This window comes from Hyla sarda, unplaced genomic scaffold (genome assembly GCF_029499605.1).
Source record: "Hyla sarda isolate aHylSar1 unplaced genomic scaffold, aHylSar1.hap1 scaffold_332, whole genome shotgun sequence".
Lineage (NCBI taxonomy): Eukaryota > Metazoa > Chordata > Amphibia > Anura > Hylidae > Hyla > Hyla sarda.
In genome coordinates this window covers 98,489-117,879 of record NW_026610065.1, presented here as the reverse complement: position 1 = coordinate 117,879, position 19,391 = coordinate 98,489, and the positions used below count along the sequence as shown (strand labels likewise).

The 19,391-nt window shown below is 47.4% G+C and overlaps 1 protein-coding gene across 1 annotated transcript in view; it reads right to left on the bottom strand.

Annotated features, from left to right (window-relative positions):
- Positions 1 to 9,531, bottom strand: part of LOC130330291 (proteasome subunit beta type-7-like) — a 92,355-nt gene extending 82,824 nt beyond the window's left edge. The window contains exons 1-3 of the mRNA XM_056553584.1: positions 9,377 to 9,531; positions 2,149 to 2,242; positions 1,136 to 1,233 (exon numbers count right to left, since the gene is read on the bottom strand). Coding sequence (XP_056409559.1) covers positions 1,136 to 1,233; positions 2,149 to 2,242; positions 9,377 to 9,438 — 254 coding nt within the window. The 5' untranslated portion in view covers positions 9,439 to 9,531. The remainder of the gene's footprint in view (positions 1 to 1,135; positions 1,234 to 2,148; positions 2,243 to 9,376) is intronic.
- Between the last annotated feature and the right edge of the window lie 9,860 nt (positions 9,532 to 19,391).

Here is a 19,391-nt window from a genome sequence, read left to right as displayed (position 1 = left end):
ACTATCAGAATATAATGTTAATGATCCCGTATGGTGAATGGCATAAATGTAAAAAATGATGCTTTTTTAAAAAAAATTTAAAAAAAATTTATAAAAAATTATCTAAAAGTTTTATATATGCAAATGTGGTATCGATAAAAAAAGTACAGATGACGGCACAAAAAATTAGCCCTCATACCGCCCTATATACGGAAAAATGAAAAAAGTTATAGGTGGTCAAAATAGGGTGATTTTAGATAACTGATTTTGTAAAAAAAAGTATCTAGCCATGGGTATCATTTTAATCGTATTGACCCACAGAATAAAAAACACATGTCATTTTTACTGTTAAAGGGTACCTCTCATCAAATAAACTTTTGATATATTTTAGATTAATGAATGTTGAATAACTTTCCAATAGCATGTTAATGAAAAATATGCTTCTTTCTATTGTATTTTTCCCGATCAGTCCTGTCAGCAAGCATTTCTGACTCATGCTGGAGTCCTAAACACTCAGAGCTGCCAGCCTGCTTTGTTCACAGCCAAACAGGCCGTGAACAAAGCAGGCTGGCAGCTCTGAGTGTTCTCCTTTGTGAACAAAGCAGACTGGCAGCTCGTAGTGTTTAGGACTCCAGCATGAGTCTGAAATGCTTGCTGCCAGGACTGGTAGGGAGACCCCTAGTGGTCATTTCTTCAAAGTGGAAAATTAAATAGAAAGCAGCATATTTTTTAATAAAATGCAATTGTAAAGTTATTCTGCATACATTAATCTATAATATATCAAAAGTTTTTTTGATGAGAGGTACCCTTTAAGTGTACAGTATGAAAACAAAACCCTCCAAAATGTGCAAAATTGTGGTTTTCATTTAAATTTCCTCCCTAAAAATATTTTTTTGGGGTTCTCCATACATTTTATGGTAAAATGAGCGGTTTCATTACAGAGTACAATTGGTCACGCAAAAAACAAGCCCTTATATGGGTCTGTAGATGGAAATATAACAGTTATGGATTTTAGAAGGCGAGGAGGAAAAAATGAAAATGCAAAAATAAAATTGCCCTGGTCCATAAGGTGAAAATAGGCTTGATCCTTAAGGGGTTAACAGACGTCTCCAAGGAGTTATTAGTTTACAGAAATTGTGCCTCAGATTATACTTACTAGACATTGGGAGCTATGTAGTGGATCTTAGAACAGTTCTTGTCAGCTACCACCATTCCTTCTGTGGCTCTGGTATCAGCCCCAAGCACAACCCCATCCTATTGAGAAAAACAGAAGTCTTTAGAATAATACATAAACATACAGGCTAGTAGAATTGGGCTAAAACTCCCCCACCAGGAGGGGATAGAAAGTCTTATCAAAGCTATATGAGCAGCTTTAATTGCATCCAATACATGGCCACCGGAAGATCTGTCTTCCCATCACTTATCTGTGGTCACCATAGTGTCAATCATGTCACAGTCTGGACAAATCCCCCCCCCCCCCCGCCTATATAGTTTATGACATGAAGCTTCTAGGCCCTAATGCAAAATAAGTAGTGTGGCAGAGTGATCTTTTGGTCCCCTCAGGCATATGGGCCAAGGTGTGACTGCATCCTCTGCACCCACTATAGCTATGCCTCTGTGTTTGGAGTGCTCCTTAGCAAGAGGCAGAACCTTATCTAAAACATAGGTCTAAACTCAAGTGCCAACTGAAGGACTGAACATGAGCAACATCAACCTTCAGGACTCCTGTGCCAGATGCTGGTACCTCTGGTAAATATCAAGTCTTTTTTCTTAAAGGGGTATTCCAGTCCAAAACTTTTTTTTTTGTATATCAACTGGCTCCGGAAAGTTAAACAGATTTGTAAATGACTTCTATTAAAAAATATTAATCCTTCCAATAGTTATTAGCTTCTGAAGTTGAGTTGTTGTTTTCTGTCTAACTGCTCTCTGATGACTCACGTCCCGGGAGCTGTGCAGTTCCTATGGGGATATTCTCCCATCATGCACAGCTCAACTCAACTCAACTTCAGAAGCTAATAACTATTGGAAGAATTAAGATTTTTTAATAGAAGTAATTTACAAATCTGTTTAACTTTCCGGAGCCAGTTGATATATATATATATATATATATAAAAAGGTTTTGCCTGTTGTTTTGGGAAGGTGGGCAGAAGCAGTAACTGAATATCTTACCTTAAATACCACTCCTGCAATTGTGGTCCCAGTTTTGCGAGCTGCAGGAAGCTTGTGCCCTTTCTGTGTAAATTCCTTTTCCAGAAGAGCATTTCTATAGTTTAAAAAAATAAATAAACACTTTTACAGCTTCTTGTGTATTAGACTATGTTTACATCTGCATTGGAAACTCAGAACTGTTTCCAGGACCGGACATCTGCCTTAAAGCGCACCTGTAAAAATGCACATCTTTTCCTATCCCCATTCATCAGACTTAAGACAATAATATTTCCCCAGATTATATACAATTTGGAATTCTAAGGCGACATATATAAAAAGGTAAATCATTATCCATAAGATTCAGAAGCAACTTGCATTACCCAAGAGAACAACTGTCAAGTTCATCTATTATTCCTAAATAATTCCTAATTTTTTTCCCAAAAACCGATTACAAAGTAACTTACACAGACTCTCTATGGAGCCAGAGTCTTCAGTGAGCAGGAGACAATAGGGAGAAGCAGCACTCAGACGCACGTTTCTCCCTGCTGGCTAATAAAAACTTTTGACATGTCTCTAGGACTTATCAAAAGATTACTGAAATGACAGCAACACTAACTATTGGACTCCAGCAAGAGTGGCGTATAGGTTTCTTTGTGGGTTTTAACTCCCTTCAAAAAATATTTCCACAGAATTTACTAAGGTTTCCCTAAATTTTTTTTAATGTAATGTTTTTATTTATTTTTTACACCTGATCTGTGGGGTTTTCCGCAGCTCAAATCCACCACATTTTGTGTGGAAACTAGGGATCGACAGATATCGTTTTTTTTGGGGCCGATACCGATAATCAGTGGAGGTTAGGGCCAATAGCCGATAACTTATACCGATATTCCGGTATAAGTTATCGGCTATTTATCCCCCCGCATATCATTGATTTAAAGCGGGCGCTTTAAATCAATGCACTGCAGTGGCTTTTGCGGTGCCATAGACCGCCGTCGCCACCCGCTTCTCTCCCCCTGCCTGTCCGGGGGTCCTGAGACCTATCACCGCCACCGCTCCCCCCACCGCGCCAAGGGGTGCCTCCAGCTGTTGCAAAACTACTACTCCCAGCATGCCCGGACAGCCGTTGGCTGTCCGGGCATGCTGGGAGTTGTAGTTTTGCAACAGCTGGAGGGCCTACTGTAGGTATATTATACAGACCCAAGGTAATTGCCGATACCGATAATGCCCAAAATTGTGATTATCGGCCGATAATATCGGCCATACCGATAATCGGTCGATCCCTAGTGGAAACCTTAGTAAATAAGTAGTTTTTTTGTGAAAATGTTGGGGACACGCCCCTTTTCTGTGCCCATGACCCCTTTCCACGATCCCCTTTTTCGGGTTTTCGAAATCTGGCGCACAACCCGACAAAACCTATCGGGTTCGCATTAGTAAATGAGGGTCATTGAGCTGCCTGCAATCTTGTGAAGAGCTGATTATCTGCATAAGTCTCTGTGTAACCTTGGCCTAATGGACAATTGAACATTACTGCTTTCCTGGCCAATAGGATTTATCCCTACATAGTCAAATACTGTCAGCCATGACTGGACAGTCAGACAAAGCCCTTTGACAAGGAAAATAGAAACACCCTTTTGTTTGGTTATACATTTCCAGGAGTAACGCACAATTCAAAATTACAAGATGTTTCTTCAGTGCTATTTAATAGGAAACACAAATTTACATAAAGGGGTACTCCGGCGCTTAGACATCTTATCCTCTATACAAAGGATAGGGGATAAGATGCCTGATCGTGGTGGTCCCGCCGCTGGGGACCCCCGTGATCTTGCACGCAGCACCCCAGTTAGAATCAGTCCCCGGAGCGTGTTCGCTCCGGGTCTGATTACCGGCGACCACGGGGCCGGCCACGTGCGACGTTACGCTCCGCCCCATAGGCTTGCATTGAGGGGCGGAGCGTGACGTCACACGCCGCCGGCCCCGTAGTCGCCAGTAATCAGACCCGGAGCGAACACGCTCTGGGGGCTGATTCTAACTGGGGTGCTGCGTGCAAGATCACGGGTATCCTTTGGATAGGGGATAAGATGTCTAAGGGCCGGAGTACCCCTTTAAACAACTCCGTGCTGACACTTTTTGGAGAACCCAACAAAACTCTCTCCACCAGGGATCAGGATGTGTGGACACCAATGTAACACGCCTAAGCAATCACAAAACATGGCTGGACCAAGTGCTTCAGATCAGGGCCTTCCCTCCTGACGTCCATTCAGCCTTAGATGTGAGATTTTTCTTTGCTTTCCCGAGGGCAGAAACACTATGTTTTGATCTCCATTAATTGTATTCGTCAGCATCCCGACAAAAACAGGATGCGGGCGTATACTGTTTACAAGCACAGAGTACTCCATTCAATTCTATGACTCCTTTCGGGACTTGTGCGCTATTTCAAAAGTGCAACAGCCCCTGTCATGAGTGCGCTTAAAATAGCGCATACGTCTCGAGTCACTAGTGGTGACGCCGTATGGCAGAAGTGAATGGGGTGCGCTGCTCCCGTTAACAGTATACGTCCGCATCCAGATTTGGGCAGGATGCCAACAGATATGATTAACGGAGACCAGAAGGTAGTGTGTTCCTACCCTGATCGGACACAACACATGAAATGTGTGACAAGATCCACATCAGACAATGCAAAGGAGACAAATCTCAGCCTGCCCTTAGCTACCTGTTTAGATATCCCACTGCCCCTGGATACCTGTTCAGGCCTCACTGCCCCCTGGTTACGGGTTGGCCTGTGCCAAGCATCCACAACCACTATAGTAACTGGTTTTGTCAGACATTGCCTGCCCGTTTACTTCATTACATCCCCCTTGTGCCCCCTGGGTACTTCATTACATCCCCCCTTGTGCCCCCTGGGTACTTCATTACATCCCCCCCTTGTGCCCCCTGGGTACTTCATTACATCCCCCCCCTTGTGCCCCCTGGGTACTTCATTACATCCCCCCCTTGTGCCCCCTGGGTACTTCATTACATCCCCCCCCCCCTTGTGCCCCCTGGGTACTTCATTACATCCCCCCCCCTTGTGCCCCCTGGGTACTTCATTACATCCCCCCCCCCCCCCCTTGTGCCCCCTGGGTACTTCATTACATCCCCCCCCCCTTGTGCCCCCTGGGTACTTCATTACATCCCCCCCCCCCCCTTGTGCCCCCTGGGTACTTCATTACATCCCCCCCCCCCCTTGTGCCCCCTGGGTACTTCATTACATCCCCCCCCCCTTGTGCCCCCTGGGTACTTCATTACATCCCCCCCCCTGGGTACTTCATTACATCCCCCCCCTGGGTACTTCATTACATCCCCCCCCCTTGTGCCCCCTGGGTACTTCATTACATCCCCCCCCCTTGTGCCCCCTGGGTACTTCATTACATCCCCCCCCTTGTGCCCCCTGGGTACTTCATTACATCCCCCCCCCTTGTGCCCCCTGTGTACTTCATTACATCCCCCCCCCTTGTGCCCCCTGGGTACTTCATTACATCCCCCCCCTTGTGCCCCCTGGGTACTTCATTACATCCCCCCCCTTGTGCCCCCTGGGTGCCTCATTACATCCCCCCCCCTTGTGCCCCCTGGGTGCCTCATTACATCCCCCCCTCCTTGTGCGCCTTGGGTGCTTCATTACATCCCCCCCCCCCTTGTGCGCCTTGGGTGCTTCATTACACCCCCCCCCCCCTTGTGCGCCTTGGGTGCTTCATTACATCCCCCCCCCCCTTGTGCGCCTTGGGTGCTTCATTACATCCCCCCCCCCCTTGTGCGCCTTGGGTGCTTCATTACATCCCCCCCCCTGTGCGCCTTGGGTGCTTCATTACATCCCCCCCCCCTGTGCGCCTTGGGTGCTTCATTACATCCCCCCCCCTTGTGCGCCTTGGGTGCTTCATTACATCCCCCCCCTAAAGCGCCTTGGGTGCTTCATTACATCCCCCCCCTAGTGCGCCCTGGGTGCTTCATTACATCCCCCCCTAGTGCGCCCTGGGTGCTTCATTACATCCCCCCCTAGTGCCCCCTGGGTGCTTCATTACATCCCCCCCCCCCCTTGTGCCCCCTGGGTACTTCATTACATCCCCCCCCCTTGTGCCCCCTGGGTACTTCATTACATCCCCCCCCCCCCTTGTGCCCCCTGGGTACTTCACTACATCCCCCCCCTTGTTCCCCCTGGGTACTTCATTACATCCCCCCCCTTGTTCCCCCTGGGTACTTCATTACATCCCCCCCTTGTTCCCCCTGGGTACTTCATTACATCCCCCCCTTGTGCCCCCTGGGTACTTCATTACATCCCCCCCTTGTGCCCCCTGGGTACTTCATTACATCCCCCCCTTGTGCCCCCTGGGTACTTCATTACATCCCCCTTGTGCCCCCTGGGTACTTCATTACATCCCCCCCTTGTGCCCCCTGGGTACTTCATTACATCCCCCCCTTGTGCCCCCTGGGTACTTCATTACATCTCCCCCCCCTTGTGCCCACTGGGTACTTCATTACATCTCCCCCCCCTTGTGCCCACTGGGTACTTCATTACATCTCCCCCCCCTTGTGCCCACTGGGTACTTCATTACATCTCCCCCCCCTTGTGCCCACTGGGTACTTCATTACATCTCCCCCCCCTTGTGCCCACTGGGTACTTCATTACATCTCCCCCCCCTTGTGCCCACTGGGTACTTCATTACATCTCCCCCCCCCTTGTGCCCACTGGGTACTTCATTACATCTCCCCCCCCTTGTGCCCACTGGGTACTTCATTACATCTCCCCCCCCTTGTGCCCCCTGGGTACTTCATTACATCTCCCCCCCCTTGTGCCCCCTGGGTACTTCATTACATCTCCCCCCCCTTGTGCCCCCTGGGTACTTCATTACATCCCCCCCCCCCTTGTGCCCCCTGGGTACTTCATTACATCCCCCCCCCCTTGTGCCCCCTGGGTACTTCATTACATCCCTCCCCCCCCCCTTGTGCCCCCTGGGTACTTCATTACATCCCCCCCCCCCCTTGTGCCCCCTGGGTACTTCATTACATCCCCCCCCCCCTTGTGCCCCCTGGGTACTTCATTACATCCCCCCCCCCTTGTGCCCCCTGGGTACTTCATTACATCCCCCCCCCCTTGTGCCCCCTGGGTACTTCATTACATCCCCCCCCCCCCTTGTGCCCCCTGGGTACTTCATTACATCCCCCCCCCCTTGTGCCCCCTGGGTACTTCATTACATCCCCCCCCCCTTGTGCCCCCTGGGTACTTCATTACATCCCCCCCCCTTGTGCCCCCTGGGTACTTCATTACATCCCCCCCCCCCTTGTGCCCCCTGGGTACTTCATTACATCCCCCCCCCCCTTGTGCCCCCTGGGTACTTCATTACATCCCCCCCCCCTTGTGCCCCCTGGGTACTTCATTACATCCCCCCCCCCTTGTGCCCCCTGGGTACTTCATTACATCCCCCCCCCCCTTGTGCCCCCTGGGTACTTCATTACATCCCCCCCCCCCTTGTGCCCCCTGGGTACTTCATTACATCCCCCCCCCCTTGTGCCCCCTGGGTACTTCATTACATCCCCCCCCCCCCTTGTGCCCCCTGGGTACTTCATTACATCCCCCCCCCCCTTGTGCCCCCTGGGTACTTCATTACATCCCCCCCCCCTTGTGCCCCCTGGGTACTTCATTACATCCCCCCCCCCTTGTGCCCCCTGGGTACTTCATTACATCCCCCCCCCCCCTTGTGCCCCCTGGGTACTTCATTACATCCCCCCCCCCCTTGTGCCCCCTGGGTACTTCATTACATCCCCCCCCCTTGTGCCCCCTGGGTACTTCATTACATCCCCCCCCCCCTTGTGCCCCCTGGGTACTTCATTACATCCCCCCCCCCCTTGTGCCCCCTGGGTACTTCATTACATCCCCCCCCCCTTGTGCCCCCTGGGTACTTCATTACATCCCCCCCCCTTGTGCCCCCTGGGTACTTCATTACATCCCCCCCCCTTGTGCCCCCTGGGTACTTCATTACATCCCCCCCCCCCCTTGTGCCCCCTGGGTACTTCATTACATCCCCCCCCCTTGTGCCCCCTGGGTACTTCATTACATCCCCCCCCCCCCTTGTGCCCCCTGGGTACTTCATTACATCCCCCCCCCCTTGTGCCCCCTGGGTACTTCATTACATCCCCCCCCCCCTTGTGCCCCCTGGGTACTTCATTACATCCCCCCCCCCCTTGTGCCCCCTGGGTACTTCATTACACCCCCCCCCCTTGTGCCCCCTGGGTACTTCATTACATCCCCCCCCCCTTGTGCCCCCTGGGTACTTCATTACATCCCCCCCCCCCCTTGTGCCCCCTGGGTACTTCATTACATCCCCCCCCCCCTTGTGCCCCCTGGGTACTTCATTACATCCCCCCCCTTGTGCCCCCTGGGTACTTCATTACATCCCCCCCCCTTGTGCCCCCTGGGTACTTCATTACATCCCCCCCCCTTGTGCCCCCTGGGTACTTCATTACATCCCCCCCCCCTTGTGCCCCCTGGGTACTTCATTACATCCCCCCCAGTTGTGCCCCCTGGGTACTTCATTACATCCACCCCCCCTTGTGCCCCCTGGGTACTTCATTACATCCACCCCCCCCCCGCTTGTGCCCCCTGGGTACTTCATTACATCCACCCCCCCCCGCTTGTGCCCCCTGGGTACTTCATTACATCCCCCCCCTTGTGCCCCCTGGGTACTTCATTACATCCCCCCCCTTGTGCCCCCTGGGTACTTCATTACATCCCCCCCTTGTGCCCCCTGGGTACTTCATTACATCCCCCCCTTGTGCCCCCTGGGTACTTCATTACATCCCCCCCTTGTGCCCCCTGGGTACTTCATTACATCCCCCCCTTGTGCCCCCTGGGTACTTCATTACATCCCCCCCTTGTGCCCCCTGGGTACTTCATTACATCCCCCCCTTGTGCCCCCTGGGTACTTCATTACATCCCCCCCTTGTGCCCCCTGGGTACTTCATTACATCCCCCCCCCCTTGTGCCCCCTGGGTGCTTCATTACATCCCCCCTAGTGCGCCTTGGGTACTTCATTACACTAGGGGAGCCCAGTGTCCCGAGTGCTGTTTTGGGCCCCAATGTCCCCCGGTTATGTTACATACGAATCACCCCCACGCTGTTTCCGTGGCCGGAGTCAGAGCCCTGAGTCACCGTGGCCCCAGACGCCTGTATGCAAGACCGGAGCCTCCGTACACAGCGCCCTCCCCGCTCCGTCCTCACCTCCTGCAGTTCCCGAACTCGAAGCCGCCAACCGGAGCGGAGCGCACAGTCACGGTCGCCATCTCTGCTGAGAATCACACGACTTCCGGTGCCGGGAGAAGAAGCCTGATAACTTCCGCTCCTGGGATTCATCTCAATAAAGTTCATACAAATGCAGAGTCACTTCTCTAACTCCATCACACACTGAAGAAACTCCAACTCCCATAATCCATTGCGCTTCGCTTCTCGTCCATAAGGCCAGTTAGGGCTCATGGGAATTGTAGTCTAACAGTCATTATCTCTGGCTCAGTGTTTCCCAGCCTGACAGCCAAAGGCAGATATTGGGTTTTTTTTCCCCCACAGCTGGAAAGCCACAGGATGGAGAACAATTCCTGCTTATATGAATTACATTGTTATATAGAGAAATATTATATTTTATATCAGCCGTCTCCAAACTATGACCCTTCTGCTGTTGCAAAACTACAACTCCCAGCATGCCCGGACAGCTGCTGGCTGTCCGGGCATGCTGGGAGTTGTAGTTTTGCAACATGTGCAGATCCACAGTTTGGAGACCAGTGTTTTCTTGCTCTTCTTCTTGCATTGCTATAATATTAAGCGGTGGTGTAACAAATAGCAGTGTTACTCCAGTATAGTTAACAAGACGAGGCCACATTAATATACACCACTGCTATAAATATAGTGGTGCAAGAAGTGTAAGTAGCCATGAAGAGGCTGAGGCACGAATTTTACGTTATCCCAATGCTTGAACAATACAAAAGCAAATTCAGCTCTGCTACATCTGTTTTTTATGTATACACTAGCAGAGTATCTAGCGTTGCTGGGTCTTCTTACCTAAACCTTGTGGGAGAGGAAAAGCAACAATGATGTTCTCATCCTCATATCCCAACCTCATATCCCAACCTCATATCCCAATCTCATATCCCGTCCTCGTATCTTGTCCTCATATCCCGTCCTCATATCTCATCCTCATATCCCATCCTCGTATCCCGTCCTCATATCCCGTCCTCGTATCCCGTCCTCGTATCTTGTCCTCATATCCCGTCCTCATATCTCATCCTCATATCCCGTCCTCGTATCCAGTCCTCGTATCCCGTCCTCGTATCCCGTCCTCGTATCCCGTCCTCATATCCCGTCCTCGTTCCCCGTCCTCGTATCCTGTCCTCATATCCCGTCCTCGTTCCCCGTCCTCGTTCCCCGTCCTCGTATCCCGTCCTCGTATCCCGTCCTCCTATCCCGTCCTCCTATCCCATCCTCCTATCCCATCCTCCTATCCCATCCTCCTATCTCATCCTCATATCCCGTCCTCATATCTAATCCTCATATCCCGTCCTCATATCTCATCCTCATATCTAATCCTCATATCTCGTCCTCATATCCCAACCTCATTTCCCATCCTCATATCTCATCCTCATATCTAATCCTCGTATCCTGTCCTCATATCCCGTCCTCGTATCCCGTCCTCGTATCCCGTCCTCGTATCCCGTCCTCCTATCCCGTCCTCCTATCTCGTCCTCCTATCCCGTCCTCCTATCTCGTCCTCCTATCTCGTCCTCCTATCTCGTCCTCCTATCTCGTCCTCATATCCCGTCCTCATATCTAATCCTCATATCCTGTCCTCATATCTCATCCTCATATCTAATCCTCATATCTCGCCCTCATATCCCAACCTCATTTCCCATCCTCATATCTCATCCTCATATCCCGGCCTCATATGCGTCCTTATTCCATTCTCATATTCATACCTCGTCCTCATACCCCATCCTAATATCCCAATCTCATATCTCGTCCTAATGTCTCATCCTCATATCCCATCCTCATATCCCGACTGAATATCCATCTTATCCAGGCCTCATATCCCGTCCTTATACTCATATCCCGTTCTCATACTTATATCCTGTCCTCATATTCTGACCTCATACTCATATCCCAACCTTATATTCTGACCTCATACACATACAGTATGTCGTCCTCATATCTCTGACTGGAGTTACACTTGAAAATGGTGGTGGGTTGTTATTCCACACCAGTGTTTCCCAACCAGGGTGCCTCCAGCTGTTGCAAAACTACAACTCCCAGCATGCCGGGAGCTGTAGTTTTGCAACAGCTGGAGGCACACTGGTTGGGAAACACTGTTCTACACACACACATTGAGTTATATATTGTACTTTATCTTTTCCAGTGACAACTAAGACCACTTTTCAGTTTTCATAAAAATATTATTATAGTTGTTGGCATCCAATGTCTAAGAATTAGAGGCATTGGGGGACATGTATCATTATTTGTGTATGGTAGAAGCATTTTACCCCTTTTCCCGAATTCTAAATTATGTGCAGAAGCGCTAAATTTATCAATCAAGCACAATGAGCTTCATAATTTGCGGGTAAATATAGTAATCTCCTAAATCCACTCTTTGGAAAATAGAATCAATGATTTAGAGCATCTTGCTACGTTAAGTCCAAGATGGCTTATATTTGCGCAAAAAAAACAGCTCTTGCGGCAAAATTTTTGGTGTAAAAAAAAAGTATGCAGTTAATAAATCCATGTGTACTATAGATGTCACTCCAAGGCACCCTGATTCAGCCACATCTGGAGGACATGCTCTACCAAAACGTGCGCAAAAAAATTGCGCAAAAAAGGGCTTGCGCAAAATTTTGCGCAAAAAAATACACACAAAACAGGGGTAAAATCTTTGATACATGTCCCCCATTGTGTATCTAACTTCTATCTGTCACATGTATAGCTCCTATCTTCTATCTAGTTATCTATCATCTATCCATTGCTCTCTCTCACACACATCTATCTACCTGTCTATCTGTTTTCCAGTGTGATCGTATCCTTAAAGGGGTAAACCTTTTTTTTTTTTTTTAATTAACTGGTGCCAGAAAGTTAAAAAGATTTGTAAATTACTTCTATAAAAAAAATCTTAATCCTCCCAGTACTTATTAGCTGCTGAATACTCCAGAGGGAATTTTTTTCTTTTTGGAACACAGTGCTCTCTGCTGACATCACGATCACAGTGCTCTCTGCTGACATCTCTGTTCATTTTAGGAACTGTCAAGAGCAGCATATGTTTGTTATGGGTTTTTCTTCTACTCTGGATAGTTCTTAAAATGGACAGAGATGTCAGCAGAGAGCACTGTGCTCGTGATGTCAGCAGAGAGTTCTGTGTTCCAAAAAGAAAATAATTTCCTCTGTAGCATTCAGCAGGTAATATGTACTGGAAGGATTAAGATTTTTTTTAATAGAAGTAATTTACAAATCTGTTAACTTTCTGGCAACAGATGATTAAAAAAAAAAAAAAAAGTTTTCCACCGGAGTACCCCTTTAAGGGTCTATTTACACATACAGTATTCTGCGCAGATTTTATGCGCAGGATTTTATGCTGCAGATTCCAATGTAAACTAAATGAATAAATACAGCTTCAAATCCTGAGCATCAAATCTGTGCAGAATACTGTACATGTGAATAGATATGCACCGCATTTGTCTGCAGGTTGGGTGTAGTTTTGTAGCTTAGTTCCATTAAAGTGAATGGAGCCAAGTTGTAATACCACTTATAACCTGAGGATAGGTGTGGAGCTGTTGAGCTTAAATAAATTATCTCTGTTTTTCTATTACTGGATGACCCCTTTAAATGCTTGAGTCACATGATCAGGGAATTATGTGAGAAGGCTGGCGCAGCTAGCCTGTGTTTGTGGGAGGGGCGGGGTTTCTGCACTATAAGAACCCGCGGATTCACTAACCCGGCACGCCGCGGGTTCCATTACGTCGTCCTGGTCAGCTGACTGTCGGGTCAGCTGACCGGAAGTTCGGTCGGTGTTGGTATGGGTAAGTGGCTAGAACTGGCTGGGGCAGGTGGCAGCGCCCTCCTCGCTCCGGAGGTAAGCCGTGGCTTCGGAGGGACCTCAGCCAGTCCAGCCCTGTTGTTCATACGTTGTATCGGGGAATCTCATTGTAATATGGGGCCGCATAGCGGGCACGGTGTGAGGCCGCGGGATGCGGCACCATGTGGGCGACATAGGAGTATTTGCGAGGCGGAGGCGAGAACGGGTGTATCGTTGCCTCCCGCCCCCCCCCCCCCCTCCCGCTCGCATCTAACCAGCGGTAGGGGCGGCACGTCACGTGTTATAAGGGCAGGTGTTTGCTTCCATATAGTGTACCCAAAGCTTTGCTGTGTTCACACTGTTACGCATTGCACAGTTTGTCTCTCGTTTCCAGCCTTTTAGTAGCCCAATTGCAAATCTCAAAAAAAAAAAAAGAGGGGCATGGTTTGGGATCATGGCGTCACTATCGCTTGAGGTGGAAACAGGTTGTCTTTCCATCATGGTGCGGTGTTCGCTTCTGTCATTTGGTTGCACAGGTAGGTTAGTCTTAAGTCGCAGTGGGCGTTGCAGTACACGCGATCATAGAGTGCGTATTGTTCACGTGCTCATGGCGTTTGTGCTGCACGCACGCTCGTGGAGTTGTTCTGTGCACGCGCCCGTGGCGTTCGTGCGGTGCACACGCTCGTGGTGTTGCATCATGCACGCTCGTAGCATTCATACGGTACACGCTTGTAGCATTTGTACCAGGCACGCACTCATGGCATTTATACTGTACACACGCTCGTAGCATTGTTACTGTACACGCTCGTAGTATTCATAGTGTACACACGCTCGTAGGATTTATACTGTACACACGCTCGTAGCATTTATACTCTTCACACGCACGTAGCATTTTACTGTATACGCTCGTAGCATTTATACTATACACACGCTCGTAGCATTTTTCTGTACTCGCCCATAGCATTCTAGTGTACACACGTTCGTAGGATTTATACTGTACACACGCATAGCATTCATAGTGTACACGCGCTCGTAGGATTTATACTGTACACATGCTCGTAGCATCTACTATGCACGCGCTTGCAGCATTCATACTGTGCTCACGCTCGTAGCATTCATAGTGTACACACGCTCGTAGGATCTGTACTGTACACACGCTCGTAGCATTTTTTACTGTACACGCTCGTAGCATTTGCAGTGTACACACGCTAGTAGGGTTTATACTGTACACGTGTTCATACAGGCAAGCGCTCGTAGCTTATACGGTACGCAAGCGCGTAGCATTATGCTGTGCACGCTTGCAGCAGTTATTCTGTATACGTCGAAATTAATAAATAAATTTAAAAAAATTAAAAATAAATAAAAATAAAAAATAAAAACGCTCCTTTAATTGTGCTAGCCAGTCGGTCATAGAGTTCTGTGCACACGTTACCATAATTAAGTCTACGCAGACAGTATTAGTTGTTCGAGGCATATGCTCCCATATTCATTCCTCGCATACAGTCACATAGTCATTCGGTGCACGCTCCTATAATTATATTCATATACACGGTCATTTGGTTACTTGCACACGCTCCTATAATTTGTCATGCTACTGGCATACGGTCACATTCCGCATCTATGATCTTTATTTATTTAGCTTTCAACATGGCCCTCCCGTTGTCAGGCGGGGCATATCATGTGTTTATTGTTGCACGTGCACTTGTAGCGTTTGGTGCAGTAGCAGTGTTGCTGCATGGGTTCATTCGGTACAGACGTTACTATGGTTAATGTTTACATCTCACATTGACCAGTCACGTCTACAGGTCAGTTCTGTTACAACCTGACACGACTTCAGGTTGGCGTCAATGTCATTACGTACGTTGTGTTATTTAGCAGTAGGGTTAGGCTACTGGCATATAGCTTTATTTAAAAAAAAAAAAAGAGAAATTTTTATTGTGTATATTAGTTGCATGGTCACGAAATTTCGTTGCTTCAAGCGGTCCAGTCACGGCCACAGGTAAGTCCGATACAACCTGACACGACTTCAGGTTGGCGAGTTTTCCATTTTCGGCCGGACCTGTCACGTCCACAGGTTGGTTCAGTCACTACCCGACACGACTTCGGGTCGAGGACGATGTCGTGATATGCTTGTGCATGGTTATTTAGCAGTTGGGATGTGCATACAGGGATATAGCTTGGTTTCGGTTGACGTTTGTCTGTCTCTGTTGTCAGTGATGTAGTTATACTTTGGTTGAGTTTCATGGTCATGCCCCGTGCGTAAGTGTTGTCATTACCTGTCACGTCCACAGGTCGGTCACAGTTACAACCCAACACGATTTTAGGTTGACGTCTAGGTACTTTTCTCGGTGACATGCTTGCACTTGGGATTGTGCATACGGGCACGGTTTTCATATTTTCACTCTTACTGACATGTTATTGGGTTTTGGCCACTATTCGCTGTAATTAGCATATATCATCAAGGTATCATCTTAGTTAATAAAGCGTTTTTGTTTATTATAATAAAATTTTGCCCTCTATTTAATTCAGGTGTACCTACACGCGGCAGTACATGGCACGCCTCTGACTGCCTGATAGTTCATTAGATACTAGGATTAGGTAGGGACGCTACGCTTATGAGCACCGAGCACAAGTGAGAAGGCTGGCGCAGCTAGCCTGTGTTTGTGGGAGGGGCGGGGTTTCTGCGCTATAAGAACCCGCGGATTCACTAACTCGGCACGCCATGGGTTCCGTTACGTCCCACCCGAACCCTCCCCTTCTTTCAATAATTCAGGATCATCATAGTTTCAGGTATGCCCTCTATTTAATTCCGGTGTACCTACACGCGGCAGTAAATGGCACACCTCTGACTGCCTGATAGTTCATTAGATACTAGGATTAGGTAGGGACGTTACGCTTATGAGCACCGAGCACAAATTATTTGTAAGGGGAAAAGCGCCAACAACAAAAGATAGCAAAAATGTGGGTACTAAAACACACTATTATAGAAGAAAGGTGTGAAGGAAGTCTAATGGTGTGAATGTAGCCTTAGTGCTAAGTCAGCAGCGTGTTATTATTGGGAGGACAAAACCACACTGACATATGATGGCCAATTGTCACATAACTTTGCTGTAAGTAACGCACGCCCATTGTCCTCCACATGTGAGAATGGTTTTATCCACATAGACAATCACAATGTGAGATCGCACCCTAAGGGCAGGGTCTCTAGTACTGGAGGGGTGCATGCCAGTTGATAAATCCCCTCCCAATGTATGGCTTTGGAATGAAGATGTAGCTCGATAGTTAACATCAGTCTTGTAGCGCTACAAAAAGTTGCAGTGGAGCCAAGGCCTTAAGAAGCTCTGCATTTAGTGTTATTCTACTCACGCTTCAGCAGCAGGAAATCTAATTAAAATTTTTGCAGCACCTTAATGCCCCTAATGGCCCTAGACTTGTCCGAGACCACAGCGATAAGGATACGGATTTGTTAGACGTTCCATGCAAATCTGTATCCATAACAAGAAAAGCCCAATCGCTCAGGGGGGGAAAGTCTCCCCAATACAAAATTCTTAGGGGAGCAAAAGTCTGATGATCAGTGATGGTCAAATTTTGTGCCCCTAAAATGCAAAGTAAGTGGCAGCACCACTTAGTATTGTACAGGATTAGGGAGTCCATTTTTTTATGTATTGGTAGGGACTGATTGAAAGAGCTGAGCATAAAAGGGTAAATAAAAAAAATAAAATAAAAACTTTCTACTAGGGGTATCTAACTAATTTATGGGGAGGGGGGATTATGTTCCTACTTGGAGCATCCATTCAATAGGGGGTTACTTTTTATTAGGGGCAACTACCTGATGGGTGAAGTTCCCCTGGCTCAACAGGTGGGCACTGGTCCAACCAGAGGCAAATACAGGATCCAGTGAAGAATAACACAAGGCCCTTGTGTAGATTTAGGTCATTGTGAAACCCCTTGAAGAAAATGCTGAAAAGCGGATATATCCTTACAGCAGGAATTGGGCTAGGCACAGGCTTGACTTCATTAAAGACAGGACTAGAGACAATGTGACCTATGTGTAGGAGCTATGCCTGACCTCGGCTGTACCTAGGCTTAGAGACTTCCAGTCTCCTCAGGATAGCAACGTTGAGGAGCTGTGCTCCTGGCTAGACCAGGGCTAAGCTGAAACTGAACTAGAAAAGATCAAGATCCACCTCTATTCCCAGGCTTTTAATCACTGGCTAGAAAATGAAACTAGATTCTGTTTAACGAGTACCTGTCATAAAACCATATTTTCTAAACTCAGATAACATTCCCTAACTACTCATAACACCCCTCCTGCCCTTAAAAAAAAAAAAAAAAAAGATTAAAAAGCTCCCTCATACATTTCCCCTTGCTCACATTGTGTGAGCTCCCGGCAGGAGAAGGTGGGCGTTCCCCAGATGATGCGACATCACTGAAGCCTGTGAGAGCTGTGCCTCGCCATGCCCCGCATACACTTCCTGAGTTTGGTCTCCTGCCATGAAAACCCACAGGGTCCAATTTTCTTTAAAACATGCTCTGCATACGTCACTGCATAAGGGTGCGTTCACACTGAGCAAATCAAGAGGAATTCACGCTGAAAAATTTACGTGCCAAAAAAAGAATTTTCTTTTTGCATGAAATTCACAAAGAATTTACACGGAATTCGCATGCGGAAATGGGGGAGAAAGAAGTGAAGGGTTTTTTCAGCGATTTCCGCGCGAAAACGATGTTGGGCGGATTTTTTTTTTACCATTGACGTCTATTGGATTCTGCTCGCGGATTCCGCTTGAAGAATGAACATGCTCTTTCTTCAAGCGGAACGGAATTCAACGTCGGAATTCCGCTAGTTGGTACAGACAGGTGGGCAAATTGGTACAGACAGGTGGGCATTTGCCATTTGGCATCTAGTTGACCCAAGCAGACTGAGACATTTGTAGCTATGTTCCTTCCATTAGTTTTAGAATAAACCACAACTAATTCACATTTACTGCCTTTGTGTCAAACCAATATGTTGTTTAATAACAATAAATAAATAACCTAAAGAAAACAAACAAAAAAAGTTATAAAAAATGTTGTAGAAACATGCTCTTCTGTAGCTGGATCTGAAGGCTTTCCCTGCTCCACAGCTAAGTTTCACTGTCCACTGGTAGTTTAAACTGTCAGCAGCAAAGCTTAGCTCACATAGATATTGTCAAAAAAGATAGCTATTATTCTGGTAGGTAGATCCCTTGAGAGGCCTTTAATGGTCCCTACTAAACTATTGCCTTTAGCAAGAAAACAGTAGCTACAAGCTCCCTTATTGTCTGTGTGTGGAAATGCCATATTGTGACATTACTTTTTTTTCAGACTCTTTTGTTTTTTAACTTAAACTTACAAGGATAAAACCTTAATCACATCAATGTTTAAAAGCCTTATCTACTCGATGAATGTATGCTGCGGAAATAAGCATCGGAGGCAATGAGGAAGGATTAAAGTTTCATTTTAAGAAATAATTTAGTACTTTGGTGTATATATTTGCAGTACGACAGCGTGAGAATATGTGTTAAACATTTCACACTCATTTTGTGTTTATTTTACTCCTAAATGGAGCAATGACAGTAATATATTAAACATGTGGGCTCCAGCATTGTGTTAAATATATAATCTGGGTTATTTTCAGTCATCATTAATTATATACTGAAAAGTAATTACCCATGAGAGTTAGTAAGTAAGCCATTTAAGTCACAGCTTTTGGGTTGTTTTCTTTGTATAAACTGGAACAGTAAGGCCCCAGTTACACTGCAGAATTTCTGAGCGGAATCAGGTGGAAAAATTCAGCTTGGTAATTCCATTGCAGCAGGGTCCTATTGTTTTCAATGTGACTCTGCGGCACAAGGCACACAGCAAAATTTCTGCAGTGGAAACAAATGCTGCGAAATTTATGCTTCTTGACATGCCAATTCCTTCTGCGGAATCCACTCAGAAATGCATTGTCGTTTAGGGAGACTGCACATTTCCTAGTGCCAACTGATGAGTCTGCGTCTGCCACAGATCAAATGTTTGGCAGTGTGAATAGGGCTAAGGCACAAAGGGTAACGATTGCAAACACTGGAATCAAAGCGTAAAGCTACCACCGTAGTCCTGGCAGACAAATCTATCTTCAAACTGCATACTCTCATTTTGACCGCTGCTGTGATTCTGCTGCGGCCAGATATT